Source organism: Eleginops maclovinus, chromosome 2 (assembly GCF_036324505.1).
Source record: "Eleginops maclovinus isolate JMC-PN-2008 ecotype Puerto Natales chromosome 2, JC_Emac_rtc_rv5, whole genome shotgun sequence".
NCBI lineage: Eukaryota > Metazoa > Chordata > Actinopteri > Perciformes > Eleginopidae > Eleginops > Eleginops maclovinus.
The window spans coordinates 10,116,825-10,134,147 of record NC_086350.1 but is presented as its reverse complement, the minus strand read 5'-3'; the positions used below and the strand labels follow the sequence as shown (position 1 = coordinate 10,134,147).

At 40.6% G+C, this 17,323-nt stretch overlaps 2 protein-coding genes across 2 annotated transcripts; one reads left to right on the top strand and one right to left on the bottom strand.

The window, feature by feature from the left end:
- Positions 1–299: 299 nt before the first annotated feature.
- Positions 300–3,827, bottom strand: duox2 (dual oxidase 2). The gene is made up of 9 exons (XM_063909314.1): positions 3,292–3,827; positions 2,770–2,889; positions 2,248–2,413; positions 2,073–2,130; positions 1,846–1,980; positions 1,429–1,636; positions 1,110–1,324; positions 817–1,007; positions 300–552 (listed from the first exon to the last, which is right to left on the bottom strand). The coding sequence occupies exons 3-9, from the start codon at positions 2,392–2,394 to the stop codon at positions 541–543; spliced, it is 966 nt and encodes a 321-aa protein (XP_063765384.1). The 5' UTR covers positions 2,395–2,413; positions 2,770–2,889; positions 3,292–3,827; the 3' UTR covers positions 300–540.
- On the top strand, positions 3,362–15,703 carry duox (dual oxidase). Its single transcript, XM_063909302.1, has 33 exons — positions 3,362–3,436; positions 3,531–3,614; positions 3,724–3,888; positions 4,300–4,487; positions 4,621–4,822; positions 5,983–6,149; positions 6,547–6,610; positions 7,387–7,483; positions 7,652–7,742; positions 7,822–7,924; positions 8,157–8,329; positions 8,418–8,593; positions 8,697–8,815; positions 8,922–9,059; positions 9,155–9,268; positions 9,654–9,856; positions 10,168–10,353; positions 10,604–10,829; positions 11,260–11,353; positions 11,446–11,621; positions 11,701–11,770; positions 11,934–11,975; positions 12,229–12,407; positions 12,513–12,743; positions 12,864–12,963; positions 13,048–13,097; positions 13,192–13,319; positions 13,428–13,581; positions 13,697–13,929; positions 14,031–14,189; positions 14,319–14,474; positions 15,121–15,249; positions 15,343–15,703. The coding sequence occupies exons 1-33, from the start codon at positions 3,370–3,372 to the stop codon at positions 15,463–15,465; spliced, it is 4,587 nt and encodes a 1,528-aa protein (XP_063765372.1). The 5' UTR covers positions 3,362–3,369; the 3' UTR covers positions 15,466–15,703.
- The last annotated feature ends 1,620 nt before the right edge of the window (positions 15,704–17,323 follow it).

Genomic DNA, 17,323 nt, shown 5'->3' with positions numbered 1-17,323 from the left:
ACACAAATATAAACCTGAACATTTGCATAGGGCCCCTTCAAGAGATTATTATTCTTAACCAGGCAGTTTGCAACTCATTCTGCTTCTATTTTTTTCACATTCATTTGGATCTTAGAAACTGTGAAATAAGGATGCTTTAACCCGAGACATTGCTTAAGAAGTATCCTCTAATAAAACAACATGCCGTTGCCAAGGTAACGTGAATGCGAATCATGAATTCTGAAGAAAATTATCAAATTAATTATTTGACTCTTTTTTCCTTTGTCATGAAAACGAAGTTGACAGGCCTATAAAACCTGTTTTGATCACTGTATACAGACTGCATGGATCCCATACAACTTCTTATATTGTTCCTACAACCATCGCACCATGACAATGTACTTCACAACTATGTACAGTTCAATCATTTATAACACTTTACAGGCTCACAACAATAATCAAAACAGATGAGTATTGAGGGACATAATCTGTTACACATTCAGCAAAAAAATATCTTCAAGTATTGGCTGGAGAATCTCCCTGAGGGAAGGCAGGATGACTTCATATATGTTCCTAAAACACAGAAACAAAATCATCTCAGTGAACACTTTCTTAAATGTTATATATGGACATAAAAGTGCAACACTCAGGATTCAGGAGTTATTTGCCGTGGGGGCCATAACAGCAGTGATTCATTTTATTCCTTATTAATACTGCATTTGCCACAGAGCTGAATATGTATTCGGCAACAATAAATGTATATCAAAGTCAAGTCTTGCAACATATTCATAGAAGGTGTCGAAAAGAGGTATTACACTCTAATTATTGCCACCTTACCTCTGTGACTTTTGTTGACAGCGGTGAAATTGTCACTCCATCAAGAAAAACTGCGTTAAGGTAGCCCTCCCCATAAGAAACATCCTCATCTTCATAACTGTCGACGCCAACACTGAAAGCCTCTTTCATCTTCTCTGGTATAAAAAAGTGCAACAACATCACAAGAATACCTATGATGGTGCACAGCAAACCTGAAAAACATTTTGATAAGTAGAAATCATCACAGCTGTTTGACAATTTACATTTGAATACATACAAACAAATGAAATAAATGTGCAGCTTATTATCTTTACCTGTTACCAGAGCCAGCCAGAATGAATGGCTGTACTGTGCTTCAAATGAATCTGATCCTATGGAGAAAACACACGGAGGTGCGTTCATGATAGTGGAGAAGGAGGCCATGGAGAAGAAGATGAAGGCAGCAGTGGCCATCATCATGTACCCAGCATACAGAATGACCGGCATGGAGAAGAGGATATTGGCAAGAATCCAGCAGCAGAAAGCCGTCCTGTGAAAGTGTGCAGATGTTTTGATTTCAGATACTTTTACTACAATCTGCCTAAACTGACAGTACTTTAATACTCCAAACTGTGTGTCGTTATTTAATGTTACCAGAGGGTTGCAGAGGCGTATCGTCCAGAGTATCTGTACTGAAAGATGAGTCCACATGGGTTGCTCATGGTGAATTTTTCAACGATGTACAGGATGGGGTTGGGTAAACCTTTCTCAAGAGCTTCCTCATACTCCTCTTCAATAGTGTCATGCCAGCTGAACATCTCATTGTAGTCTATGGTCTCATTGAACTGTACAATGGGATTCCCTGAGGGAGAAAACAGGAGTACATTTATGACACCTAAATCACATATTTCCCACAAAAGGTTGTTGTAGTTTGTATGTTTTATGACAGATCTTGCAGGAATATATTATCAGTCTGTTGAGGGAACATCTGGATGAAAGTTGTTGAGGTAAATTATTAGTGTATGAGTGTATAATACACATTTCTGCACAACAGCAGCCACACTGACTCACCCTTCAGTGTCACGTTAATGCCGTGCAGTCCAACATGCAACCCGATGTCAGCATTAACCACTGCGTCGCTGAAAGACTTATAGGTGGCATTAGTGGTCATTCTTGCCTCAGCCCAGTCGTCGGTGTAGTTGAGCGCTGCAGAGAAAAGACACAAAGGTGAGGGATGTTGGCACGGAAAGGAAAATCAGTGATTTATTCAACGCCAATGACAAGAATATATAACTCACCCACTAACACAGCACCTATGAACAAGCTGATGACTATTCGAAACATCCAGAACAGCCTCTGAGTGGAAGGTAATGAGCAGGATCAAAATTATTTCAGGTACATTGAATTAAAAAGGAGACAATCATCCTGAGGTTTTTGCAGTGAGTAAAAGTTGATCTGATGCTGTAAACTCACCGACTTCCCTCGTATCCCTGGCAAAATGATAAGAAGACTGAATGCTAGCAAAAGAAAGACTAGAATTATTGTGATCAAACGGCCACTGAAGAGGAAGGAGGATCTTTGTAGAGGGTAGAATGGGTAAATGTCATCGAAGAGAGTCATCTTAGCGCCTTAGCTGAGACTAGAGAGTTTAACAGAGAAGACAGTGTTAGTTGAAGGGTTCTCAGTTTCCTTCAGATACAGAGATAGCTGCTCTTATTTCTTACAGTAGATAAGGATGGGACAATATTACTGCAACACGCCACATAATTAAGTAAAATGCCTAACTCGGTCTAATATGTCTGACTCATGTAATATCATCTATATTCCCTGGTACTGCATATCTTTTTCGCAAATAAATGCATCTGTATAATGCACAAAGTTTTGCAATTGTATACATCCACCTGTTCTCTTAATTGTAATGCATTCATTTGAACCAATGTGACAAACAAAACCAATCAAAGACACAGAGAAAAAAATACAAAAGGTCTTTCTTACCCAAAGTTGAAAGACGAGGACCGCAGAAGAGAGTGTGATTGTTGAGGAAACATACACTTCTTATATAGTGCCAGTCCCCCTTTGTGTCCCTTGTGAGGAGGAGGAGGATGTATTGACAAGCTGTGGAAAAGAGGAGTGATCCAAACATATGACCATTCCCATTTGTGCAACACAGGTCACATGCAGTTTGTGAAAAGCTGTGCTACACATGTAGGCTTTATTGCACTTGTGCTCCTGCTTTGCCACTACATTAAAGCCTCTACACTGGGTAAGACTAAACTATTTCATCTTCTCTGACCACACAAAGAGTGATACAGGAAATAAGACAGTATTTTTGGATGTTTGCAGTTTACAGGTAAGAACAGAATCGAAGTTTTGTTAAATTAAGTTAGGTTTTGGTGTGTATTGAAGCAGACAAAAGGCTGTAGCATTATACTTCCTGACATTTATATCTAGTCTATGCTAAACAAACTAAGTATTTAATGGACATTAAATAGAAATTTGAGAAAGAATATCATTTACCTTCACCCTGTCTCCACTGTTCAGATGTCCTTCACTCTTCTTGGCTGCAGACTGAGCTGAGGAGCATCTCTCGCATCAATGGATTTGCGTAAAAGGGTTTTGAGTATCTGCGCAGCGGTTGGCTTGGTGCTCATACTCACTGAACGTAAGTAGACAGCAGTTGTGCTTCATGCTCAGTCACTTAACACAGCACAGTTAACCTAAAAAAATAGTATTTCAACTCGACCTGTCTTGAACAGATACACGCTGTGAAAACACCTGGGAGGTTCCTCGCTTTGACGGCTGGTACAACAGTTTATGGCATCCTAAACGCGGAGCTGTTGGTGAGTTACAGAGTTTTAAAAGTTTGCACCAGCAACAGCAGCCGCAGCAGTAGCGTGCAGACTTCCAAAACGTACCTAGGATCACTTCACTGTGTTTGTGCTCGCGCAGGCTCTCACTTTGTTCGCCTCGTGCCCGCGGATTACTGGGATGGAGTCTACCAACCTGTCCACGAGCCGCTGCTGCCAAACCCCCGCAGACTGAGCAGCCTGTTGACCGGGGGGCCCTCCGGTAGGCCCTCAGCACGCAACCAGACCGTGCTCTCCCTGTTCTTCGGTAAATATACTGTATATCACGCATGTTGTTGCATTTAAGTGCACTTTGAAAAACAGTCAGAGATACAACATTGAGATACAAAGTAAAAGTTGTTAGGATGCGCCAAAAAGGCAACATGCTATTTTCAACTTAAATCTCACCGACAGTGATGCACACGATTTGTGAGGTATTAGCCTACTTTCATGGTTGCTTATGTAAAAGTATATTTAACTTGCAAATTCCTAAGCATAACATTTTAGAAAAGCATATTACAAATTAAATGTTATATTTGCTGATATTAAACCTATAAAAAGATGAAAATGTCTGTGTTTGAGAGCCCAAACACAAACACAAGTAACATTCAAGCACCAATCTACCAAAACCAAGGTTTGGCCAATGGCTTAAATCTGTTTTTTTCTGCACTTTTTTTAGGTTATCATGTGTCTTTTGAAATATTTGACTCGAGAACACCTGGATGTCCGCCTGAGTTCATGAACATCCCAGTCCCAACGGGTGACCCTGTCTTTGACCCCACTGCCACTGGGAAGGTCCTGCTGCCCTTCCAGAGAGGATTGTGGGACAAAGAGTCCGGCCAGAGTCCCAGTAACCCTCGCACACAGGTATCAGTATAAAACAGAAGGTTTGGTAATGATATCCCCATAATGCTGCCTCCAGATACAATCATTAAACCTGAACACTCTATATCATGTCCAATAGTAGACAAATATTATTGACCAAATGCAACACACACAGGTGAACTTGGTGACAGCATGGATAGATGGCAGCTCCATTTACGGCCCATCCACATCCTGGTCTGACTCCCTGAGAAGCTTCTCTGGAGGGCTCTTGACTTCAGGCTCTGAGGGGAACATGCCATATCATGCAACAGAACACAGCCTCATGTGGAGCGCCGCTGACCCTTCTACAGGAGACCATGGACCCAAAGGTCTTTATGGTGAGAAACTTCAGATCTGATCTTAAACAATGTTTGCAAACAAGTAATATTGTTGTATGGGTGAGTCAGCAGACAGTGGGGTCAATATCAGGGGCATCTTATAAATACATCAGCGCTATTAGTTGCAGAAAAGTGCATTTAACTGACTGTTTGTCATTGATTTACTCGAGAGCACTGTCAAATATAATTTCCTCCTTACCTTGAGTGCAGTACCTCCAACCATATAGTTAAGTGTGATTTATTGAAGCAGGAATGTTGGCTGGAGCTCAATACCAAATCTGGGGAGCTAAGTGACATTTAATGTATGGTCTTTAAGGCCCAAACTCAACAGCAAGGTCTTTTTCCAAGTTCACTATAGTCCAATGTTCTGCCAGTAGAAATTCTCTTCTCATTAAAAGAGTACTTTAGGTTAAAAGGAGTTTATTTTGACACTTGCATACAGGTTAAAAAGGCACATAATAGATCTACAAATCTAAGCAAATCACTCTAAAACCTGGAGGCATAATTGATTTAATTTCTATTACATCCGTTGGTGTGTTTGGCTGGACTACAACTTCAAAACAATCTGGTATGTGAAATATTGTTTTAAACTGTATGTGCTAACAATACCAACTGCTCGATACTTCAAGCAGCGGAAACCAAGCTGCAAGACGTTCTTGCAAATATTATTTGCGCCATGTCTGCTTTGATCGGTGTTGCAGCCTGTGAGGCTTAGTCCAAAGAGGCCCTGTCTGACGTAAGTTATGACTCTTTAATTATTGAGTTAATGGCTTGTGAGGCTCACCACAGTAAATCCCTCTCTGTATAGCATTGAGAAGCAGTGCAGGTGTCATGACACAAGTGTTTTGTTGCTAGTGTTGTTAAAGTTGTGTCGTAATTATGTGGGGCTGAGGCGGAGGATCATCTGCTGTTGTCACCGCTCGGCTGCCACTTCCTTCAAAACATACAGACAATTTATCATTACATTAGTGTTCAGATGTCCTCATCAATCAATGCAATCAGATTGTCACACTGTCTTTAAAGGATTCCACACCACCCTGTATAAAAACGTGTCACATATACAGCCTAGTCTGTGTTTGTCGTGTTGTAGCTGCAGTAATGTGAATTCACATGATGGAAAAGCAGAATTCCCTATAATTTGTGCCATCTTCTGTGTCCAGAGTTGGGAAATGCCTGGGCCAATGAGAACATGTTCACGGCAGCAGAGGGGATTATCTGGTTTCGCTACCACAATTATGTAGCCTCCAAACTGCATGAGGAACACCCAGCCTGGTCAGACGAAAAGCTCTTTCAGAACGCCAGGAAGACCGTTGTGGCCACCTTTCAGGTAGAAGGAAAAGTCTTCGTGTAATCCTCGCGCTACGCAGCTGCTGATTTAATTTGCACTTTGGAGAGAGTGAGGATTCATACGCCAGGTGGTCTTGATTTTCTGGATTTATGGTTTTGCAAATGCATCATCTCTTTGTTGTTTGATTGGTTGAGTCTGTCCACTGCAAAAACTGTTCTGAACATGCTTTACTTCTCGTCTAAATTAAACTCTAGTTTTTGCTATCTGATCATATTTTTGCTCATACCAACAATAAAGGAAGAGTTTAATATATAACAATAAACTATATCACAAAAAATGATGGATGTATTATCATCAAATGTAATGCAATCATGTTGGGTTTTAGTGTGGATTCAAATGCTGCAATAACTTTTATCCCCTTTATGTTTCCACACAGAATATTGCTCTCTACGAATGGCTGCCTGCATATCTTGGAGACAAAAAGCTTCCTCCTTACCCAGGTAAGACTCAGCCGGAGTGCGTGTGCGTACAGGTGGAGGGGAACAGGTAATGCACCAATGACCACAAGCCTTGGTGAAGTGAGCTATCGTTGTTGGTGTTTGACAAATATGTGCTTTGTCAGCAAAGCATCACCCTGAGTCTCCTTCTTCTGCTGAATAAGCAACCGCTGCTGAAGAAAGTTAACAGGACAATGGGCTGATGAGACCAGCACCTTAATCACTCTTCATTTTTATATCTATACTGCTTTTGTTAACGTTGACCATTTTGATTATGGTGTAGGTTGCTATTGATAGGGAATTTATTTATTTGCCCCCTACTTTTGATTATTTTAGCCTTAACGTCTCATGTAACTCCTCGTTATATAGGGACAGGCAAACGGCCATGGGAGAGCTGTTTATGACAAGGCCCTTTATTTTTGCCCTCTTCAGACAATAACAGGACATTTTGTGAGAGTCTTTGTAGTATAATGTTAACTATGGTCTTAGGAGTGGATAAGAATCAGGGACTGGGAAAGAGAACTTCAGAGTTAGTTTGAGCAGAGGCTGTGTCACCACTGTGGCCCATCATAGTCTCTCTCAATCCTCTGGCAGTATCTTCCAATAAATGCTCAGGGTCTTACATCAATTTGAAGTTCTCCAGTGTCCTCCTTGTGTTTCCAGTTCTTTGCTCCTATAAATGTGTCACAGTTATCATGCATGAGTATTATTTTAAAGATAGATAATGTATTATTATGTTTTTATTCCATTGTAATATGCTCAGCTTTATCTGCGCACAGGTTACCAGAAGTTTGTTGATCCGGGGATTTCTCCTGAGTTTCAGGCTGCTGCAATGCGATTTGGCATCACTATGGCCCCACCTGGTGTTTACATGAGGTATTGTTCTTTTTTTCTCCTGGCAAACTGTGAAATCAAAGATCAGTTTGTATAGCGGGTTTTAGTTGAGTGTAGTATTGTCAATGTGTTGTGGTAAACAGTGTCTTTCCCTATCTAAATACATAATGAATAACTAATACGAGATAAAACGTCTCCTTTTTCCTTCAGAAACAGAACCTGCCATTTCCGTAAGACTGTCAACATGGATGGCAGCTTATCACCAGCATTGCGTCTCTGTAACAGCTTTTGGAAACGTCAGGTATATCATTTATCTGCATCTAATTTATGGTATTAAGCGGAATATTATGATTTATTTATGTTTCGTCTTATGTTTCCAGAGTAACAACGTGAAGACGAGCCAGGACGTGGATGAAGTCGTCATGGGCATGGCTTCCCAGATCACAGAGAGAGAAGACAATACTGTTGTGGAGGACCTTAGAGGTGTTTATTTATTATTATTCACTGCGTGTGTGAAGGATCAGGAATAGGCTTATTACCAAGTAGTTTTACACATAAGAAGAATTTGCCTTTTTGCTCTGGTGCAGAAAAGAACCACAATAGTCAGAAAATCTGAAATATAACATAGAAATATACAATAAAATCACTCTACAAATCATTCATTTACACATATATAAGGTAGTTCATTCTTCTAATCTGATTTACACCCTGACAGACTTCATGTACGGGCCCTTGAAGTTCTCGCGGACAGATCTGGTGGCCAGGACAGTCCAAAGAGGGAGAGACTTCGGCCTGCGCAGTTACACTGAGATCAGAAAAGTTCTGGATCTGCCTCCTGTCAAAACATTTCAAGACATAAATCCTAAACTCAACAGCACCAACCCACAGGTTAAATTCTTGTCACAAAGAATGATCAAAATACATAAAAGGTTAAACAGTAATCTTATGGATTAAAGTGTGTAATTGTGTCAAACAGCTGCTACGGGAAATAGCAGAGCTGTACAACAGAGACATCTCAAAACTGGAGCTCTTCCCTGGAGGACTGCTGGAGTCTGTCAGTGCTCCGGGTCCAGTTTTCTCTGCCATAATCCTGGACCAGTTTGAACGCATCAGAAATGGAGACCGCTTCTGGTTTGAGAACAAACAGAACGGGTAAGCTCCTCCCTGAAGGACTTTCACCTGTCATGGTATCTGATCATATGGTATTGTGTGGTTTATCTCATATACTGATCGTCTTATTACAGTTGTTTTCCAGTTTGTTCACAGATGAAGAGATCCAGACGATCCGCAATGTGAACTTTCATGATGTTCTTATCGCTGTCACAAGTGCAGAAGCCGGTGATATACAAAAGAATGTGTTCTTCTGGAAGGATGGTAAATCACGTATCTTATATTTGATTCATTAAACAAGGTTTTTGTTGGAATCAGTGATATAACTATTAAACCATAGATAAAAACACACAACTCTCTGTTGCTTTAGGTGACGCTTGTCCTCAGCCCACACAGCTGGATGCTTCGATGGTCCATCCCTGCACTAATGTGACTAAAATGAATTACTTAGATGGGAGTAAAGCCGGCTTTGTGATATTCATCATTGTTCTGTTCCTATTTCCTGTTGGTCAGTATCACACTCACAAATCCAACACTTTTCGCTCAGCAATAATTCAGATTTCACTCCTCAGCAGTTTTGTTGATGCTTTTTTACTTCCACAGTTAGTTTTCTGGTGGCCTGTATGGTAGCGTATCTACGGAAGTACAGGTACAGGAAGTTCCAGAGAAGAAGAAAAGCTGGTGACAGAACAGAGGAGCCAGCTGTGGGAATTGCTGGTACGAAATCCATCGGATCCTTGAGTGTTGATTTAAAAAAAAACATAATATCCATAAGCCAGGTTTAAAAAACTCACTCAATGCCAGTTTTACATAACTGACTATCAACAGCTGTGAATTAATGCTGCATCGCCTTTCAGCAGCCATTACGAATTCACAGAAGAATCAACACAATTGTAAAACTCAGCTGATGAACTGAAGTGCTAATGACCATCATGATTTATATTCTGTCAGCTACAAAACCCAACTTATTAAACCAGACAAATAAAACTCTTGACAGATGACAGTGTAACCAATCTGGTAGTTTCTGTTATTTTACATCCTGTGCTCATCATCATCCAGAGCCCTGCCTTTCACCTCATCTCATTCTGATTTCGCTCTCCAGCCTATGAGTGGCAGGGCCATAAAAAACCTCTGCATCCTGTCAGCGTGGAGGTGGATGAGAGGAGGAGGCTGCAGGTCTTTGACAGATCTGGGTACGCTCAGCGCTGCCTCAATCTTGGCAACCAGGACTACCTAGATGTGCTTCTCTCCAACGACAGGAACCACAAAGCTCTGCTGCTCAAAGTGTCTAAAGAGTATGACCTGGTGAGGATGGGCGGCGTCAGGTTTTTGATCTTAACAGCTGCAGTCTGATTCAAAGTGTGCTATGAAAGTGTTTTTTGTTGCTGCTGTTGCATCCTGTGTAAGCATAAACATCCAAATAATGTGTTCACATTTAAGATTTTCTGCACATTAAGCACATCCAGTTTCCCCCCTTTTGCAGTAAAGTTGCCTTTTTTTTTTTTTCTTTCACCTTAACTAATCGTTGATACAAGCACGATTCTGCAGATGTACCCAATCTAAATCACTTTTACCTGACTCTAGTCCTGTTTCTCCTTTACTGTCTGCACATCCAGGTGCTGTTTTTTGATGACGAGAGCAAACGTGCAGCATTTGTCAAGCGTCTGCGCCCGGAGGTGACAGACATCGGGCAGGAGATTAGAGTGAAGGAGATGAGAGAGAGGGAACTGCTGAAAGAGGCTTTAACCAGAGAGCAGAGGGCTCAGATTGTGGAAACTTTCATTCGACACGCTTTTTCCAAGGTAACATCAGCCTCTGGATGTTTACCTCATCCTCCGCTCCTCTACAGCGGCAGCAGCTTTAAGCTCGACCACAAAATGGCGTCAGTCCTTGTTTGAGGTCAAATTAGGTCTGACCTCTACCCAAGAGAACTAATTGTTGGTCTTGATGGTGACCTCATGTGTGAAGGACATCCAGTAACCTCAGTCGACGTCATTGATATTACTGATGACGCTATGGCAACATATAATGATCTGTCCCTACTGTGCACAGGTCTTGGAAATCGAGAAGTGTGACGCTGGCGACATGAGCGGCGTTTCGCGCAAGAAAGCCAGAGAGGTCCTCGAGTGCGAGCTGACAGCGTCTGAGTTTTCAGATGCTCTGGGCCTCAAGTCCGACTCTTTATTTGTAGACTCCATGTTCACATTAGCAGATAAAGATGGGAACGGTTACCTCTCCTTCCAAGAGTTTCTGGATGTGATGGTTATCTTTATGAAAGGTAAAATGCATAATCCCATCTGCTAAAATCTGAGAATTTGTACAGACAATTTAGTTTATAGTTAAAAAATCTAAACACTTATGTTTCCAGAATATGTGCTAAAGTGAAAAAAAAACTGAAACTGTTTTCAGAAGCTTTCTAATTAAACTAAATATAATGTGAAGGGATGATCTATTGTGACTGTCCAGCTGCGAATAATCAACAAAAGACATTTGGAAATTGATTAAGTAAATAAATGAAATAATCTGATCGTTAATAGTCCATTTCATTAAAGGTTTTCTAAACTAATGTTAAATAGATTTAGACATCTAGGAGTGAGCAATAGACTACATGACTAGCATAGCTGATATTTGATAAACTGTTAAAATCATAAACCAGTAAACAGTATTACTCTTACACTTTGTCATTGAAGATGTTTGTATTTAACCAGGAACTTCTGAGGAAAAATCCAAACTGATGTTCTCCATGAACGACATCGGAGGAACTGGTTTCTTATCAAAAGAAGAATTTGCCCGGATGCTCAGGTATGATCGATGTTTCCTTTTATTTTTTTTTACAGCTTCAACTATTTTTTTTCTATCTGTTGGTTCATCTTAGCCCTTTTAATGTACTGCAGGTCCTTCATTGACATCTCAAACGGTGCTCTGTCAAAGAGTCAGGCGGAGGACGGCATCAAGTCCATGATGCAAGCCGCAGGCTTTAATAACAAAGAGAAAATCACATGGCAGGATTTCCATTTCCTCCTGCGGGACCACGAGAAGGAGCTGCAGTTTGCCCAACTCAACGTCAAAGGTCAGAAAAGTTTAGTGTAAAGTGTTTTTGTGTGTCCTCATTTCTCTGACCTTGTCTGATGAAATGAATGTGTGTGTAGGGATGGAGAAACAGGGGAAGAAGCGGCTGAGTCGAGACCAGAGAGTGTCCTTCATCTGTCCAGGAAACAGGTCAGCAAACAGACTACGTTCACTCATCCAGATCACAAATGTGTTGCTTGTCACTGTGGATAAAAACAATGATCCACCGCAGCTTTGTAACTTACTCCTTTCATTTATATCCCTTGTGACCATTGTGTTCCAGCTTTCTAGCTTGTCCATTTTTTGTTTACAGCAGCTACAAGACAGATGGATTGGAGCTACGCAGACGGAAGAAGTTTGTTCCCTTTTAGACTTTTGAAAACTATATGTATAGTTAAAAAAAACACCTTTTCCTGAGTTCCTATTGCATATTTTTTTCTAATATTTTTGTGTTGAAAACTGTGGTTGTGTGGAAAAACAAAAAGTTAGTTCTGAAGTTGCACAGTACCATTATTTAACTTTAAGTATCACACCCAACTTCCTCCGTATCTCCACAGCTAAATAAAAGACAGAAGAGGATCCACTGAATTGGATTTTGATATTTTTAGGTTAGGTGTCAGCACTCCAAATGTTTATGTGAAGCCCAAGCGTGAGCAGTACATAAGGAACCCAATCCAGCAAAACATCCAGCACTTCAAGCGCTTCATTGAGAATTACCGCCGTCATATTGTCTGCTTCATCGTCGTGTACGGCATCACAGCTGGCGTGGCTCTTGAAAGATGTTACTGTGAGTAGAAAATTGTAAAGCTTCCTCACTTTGTTAATGTTTAAATCTTGAATTTCAGCTTCATAACTTTCTTTTCTGAACACGTTTAAAAACCTTGTTGTTCAGACTACACTTTGCAGTCCGAGGCTTCGGGTATCACAGAGACTTCAGCTGTGGGCATCGTCATCGCCCGTGGCTCGGCTGCCGCCATCTCCTTCCTGTTTCCCTACATGCTACTCACTGTGTGTCGCAACCTCATCACGCTGTGCCGAGAGACTTTCCTCAACCGATACATCCCCTTCGACGCCGCCATCGATTTCCATCGTTTCATGGCCATGACTGCCATCGTCCTTTCAGGTTGGGAGACCACAAAGAGATGATAGCAGAAAGGGATAATGGAAGATCAAGTTCTGGTGTCTTCTCCTGTTAATATTTTATTAATGTGACCTCTCTCCTGTTTTTCTATTCTAACTGTAGTTATTCATACTTTGGGCCATTTGGTCAACATCTGGATCTTCTCGATCAGCGACCTTGGCATCCTGTCTTGTCTTTTTCCCAAAGTCTTTAATAACAATGGGTAATGTTTGATATATCCTCCTGATTCTAGCAGAACACTTTGTCGAAAGTCATGTTCTTGTTTTATAGTGCGTTTTCATTTCAGGTCTGAACTTCCTATGAAGTGGTCATGGTGGTTCTTTCGAACGGTTCCAGGTATGATAGAACTTGTTCAATTAAGATGTAAATGGACGGCTTGTTTTTCTGTGGTGTAATTCAGTTTATTTGCTCTTCTTTGTCTGTTTCCCAGGAATTACTGGTGTCCTGCTTCTTTTTACCTTTGCATTTATGTATGTTTTTGCCTCACGCTATTTCCGTCGAATCAGCTTTCGTGCATTTTGGATCACACATTACCTCTACGTTGTTGTGTATATTCTAGTAAGTACTTTGGCGACTTTAAAATACCTGAAATGCACTTTGCGGTCAAGTGGCTTTAATGCTGAGTGGCCGTTTTGAAGATTAATGTGATGCTTGCTTTGTCAACAGACAGTTATTCATGGCAGTTTTGCCCTGATCCAAGAGCCCCGTTTCTACATCTACTTAATTCCACCTGCACTGCTCTTCCTGCTGGATAAACTGATCAGTTTGAGCAGGAAAAATGTGGAGATCCCTGTGGTGAGAGCTGAGCTGCTGCCTTCAGGTGACAATTCTGGAAAACCTTAAAAATATATAATAATTCTCTGTCTTTTGTGACTAAAATATTTGTTTGCATGGTGCGTTTAAATTCACCTGTCCCTCGGTTGTCGTACCTGCAGGTGTGACACATCTGGAGTTTAAGCGACCACAGGGCTTCGTGTACCGTTCAGGCCAGTGGGTTCGTATTGCGTGCCTGAAGTTAGGCACAGATGAGTACCATCCATTCACACTCACATCAGCCCCGCATGAAGAGACCCTGAGTCTGCACATCCGAGCGGTGGGGCCGTGGACAAGCCAGCTCCGAGACCTCTACACAGATGAAAGCCTGGTGGAGCTTGGAGCCTACCCTAAGGCAGGTTAAATATTTTTTTTGTGTGTGTAAACATTTTCATCTTTCTTCACCATTTTTTGTTTTTTCACAACACTGATATTCATTTTTTATTTCATCCTCAGCTGTACCTGGATGGCCCATTTGGTGAGGGTCATCAGGAGTGGATTGACTTTGAGGTTTCTGTTCTGGTGGGAGGAGGAATTGGAATAACACCTTTTACCTCCATCCTAAAAGACCTTGTGTTCAAGTCCTCCATGAAGTCCAAGATTCTGTGTAAAAAGGTGTTGCTTATAATCATAAAATCTACAATTATTTTCCCAGCATTTGTGTTTGTGCAAGAAGCTCACTCCATAAACATTATCTTCCTCTCTTCCTCTTTCCTGTAACTAACGTGCATTGATTATTTGAAGGTGTACTTCATCTGGGTGACACGCACACAGCGTCAGTTTGAGTGGGTGTCAGACATCATCAGGGAGGTGGAGGAGATGGACACCCAGGAGCTGGTCTCGGTCCACACCTACATCACTCAGGTGGCAGAAAAGTTCGACCTCCGCACCACCATGCTGGTAAGATCTGCAGTCCACTCTTCTATGTGTAGAAAAGAGGAAATCAACTAAAATACAGCTAAATATTTAACAAACAATCACTTCAAAGTTGAAATACTGTATATGCTTTGTATATTATAGTAATATTCAATCATTTCAGGCAATATGCTCCCATTTTTTATTTATGCGAGCTCGATAAGAAAATATCCCTCTTATGTTCGTACGGAAAATATATAGCCACAGACAGCACGCTTTTAGCTTAGTTTAGCATACAGACTGGAACCAGGAGACTCCAAAATCAAATCATTACCAGTTAAGATCAGTAATTTACATTTTGAACTTGTACTATGATTTTCATGATCTAAACATGATTATAACCTCTTTCAGAGTCTTTTATCAGATCTGCTTTCATAGCAGCGGTCAGCAATTCAGATACAACAGATGGTCGAATGTCCTCATGGACTAATCATAATTGAGTACTCAGCAAAGCTGTGTAAGAAGTTAAACTAACTGGCTGCTTGCTGTGTCATATTTAACAAACAGAGTGGCATTGATTTTCTAATTTAACACACAAGAAAGCACAAAACATATTTTCCGTAACAGTTTGTTTAAAATGAAATATTAACGAAATCCACTTATGATCCATTCATTTGTAATGTGTGGACAGTATGTGTGTGAGCGCCACTTTCAGAAGGTGTGGAACCGCAGTCTCTTCACCGGCCTGCGCTCCGTCACACACTTCGGGCGGCCTCCCCTGGTCTCCTTTCTCAGCTCGCTGCAGGAAGTTCATCCCGAGGTTAGTGCTTCATGCATATTAATCTATGAAGGATTCTTCAAAACATTGCTCAACACACCAGCTTATGTTTCAAGTTGTATTATTTTTCCGTAGGTGGGTAAAATTGGAGTGTTCAGCTGCGGACCACCGGGACTGACCAAGAACGTGGAGAAAGCTTGCCAGCAGATGAACAAGAGGGATCAGGCCCATTTTATTCACCACTATGAGAACTTCTGATTTGTCTCATAAAAGAACAATGGAGCCAGTGTAGGGTGTTCTGATTTTATGTAATGTCTCAAAGTTAGAGATCCTTGTTACCAGCTGATTAAATGTTTCTTCTCCTTTACATTGTTATTCTTTAATCATGAATATTGTGGTTGAAATCATTCAAGGATGAACAACTGTATTTCCTATATCATAAGAAAACAGAATTGTGCATCGTGCATCTCTCATATGAGATTGCCTTCACTATTTTTAATCATAATGTACCATTAATTTTGTTGAATACTTGTGCTTTAGTTTCAAATATCTTGAACAAATAAATTAACAATTTACAACCCAAAAACATTGTTACTGTCACACTCAGTTTATGAATATAACATTAGCTTTTAATGTCAAATCTTTGTTGTAGGACATTAGATTATGTAAGGACCTGGGGGGTTTTGTGCAGTGGAAGTTCCCTAAATCCTGCTGCTGGCTCCTTCTGGTGCTTTTAGCTTTTGGACTAAATGTATGCTTGAATAAGCTCAAACTCCTAAATTAGATTTTTCGGTTGAGTGATAAACCAGACAACTCCTCCACAAGAATAAAGTAGAGAAATTGATTTTTAGAAGTTTAGAGGGAAGGATTTTCCCTTGGTGACACATTTAGTTATGAATAATTATAATTCATCATTTAAAGCTCTTGGCCATCATTTTCTAACAGTATTCATTTTTTTTACATTTATATAGGATCTTTGTACAATGCTGCTACTGCACATGCCTAAAACAATATGGGTTAAGCATGTTTGTTTGCTTATATCATATATGGAAGATAACGTAGGATATGCAAAGTTCATATCATGGCAGCTTAGTAATGGTGGCCTGCTGTGGTTCAGGAGGTAGAATGGTCAGTGAAGGACGGTGGTACCTAGGTCGATTGTAATAATTGCTTTCTAGACAGCGCACATCCTCTTGAACCGAAATGACAGCTAATCTTTGTCACTTACAACTAAGCAAAAAAAGAATCGCCAGGCAAGTTTTGTCACAAGATCGAACCATGTGGAAGTGTCCTTGGGGAAGATACTGAACCTCAAATTGCTCCTCAATGTCATGCTTGACGGTGTGTGAATGTTGGTCTCCCCTGAGCGGGTGCTATCTTGTATGGCAGTCTCTTCCACCAGTGTATGAATGTGTGTTTAAATGGGTCAATGCTGACTTGTTGTTGTTGTTAGTGTTGTTGAGTACTTTGAGTGGTCACAATGAAGAGAAAATTGCTATATAAATGCAGTTAATTTACTTCCCAAATAGGATAAAAGCAACAAGCTTATTTCACTATAGAAATTGTCTTGTGTCTGTATACTTGAGTGGCACAAGGGAGGGAAAACTGTAACATAGGTACGTTTAAAGAATGTATGTAACTTTTCTTTCTATTTGTTAAACACAGTACGCATGGAGGGAGAGGTAGAAGACAGCACACCACTTATTTGAGCATTTATTTTCACAGTATGTACATGGCATCACATAATGTGCAGAACTACCTGCTATCATACAGGCACTATCCTTAGGCTGGCTCACACCACTGGCACCAAAAGTAGCATTTTACAGCCTCCACCCTTAGGTGCCACCAAAAACTTGTGTGGTTTAGTCAGACTTGTTTAATATAAAATACTGAACACAAGACAAACATAAATAATTCAAATTAAAATACTGAATACACATTATTAACCTTTTCATAATCATTACTTCTTATACTTCGTATTAACCCTACCGGAACCATAAAGAGGTGTTGAATTCTCGGGGACTCTTTGACCCGCGCACCATGGGAACTGTAGACAGGAGAGCACAGGTACGTTTTTGATAGATTATACACTGTTCAATGTCTCTTTATCTTTACA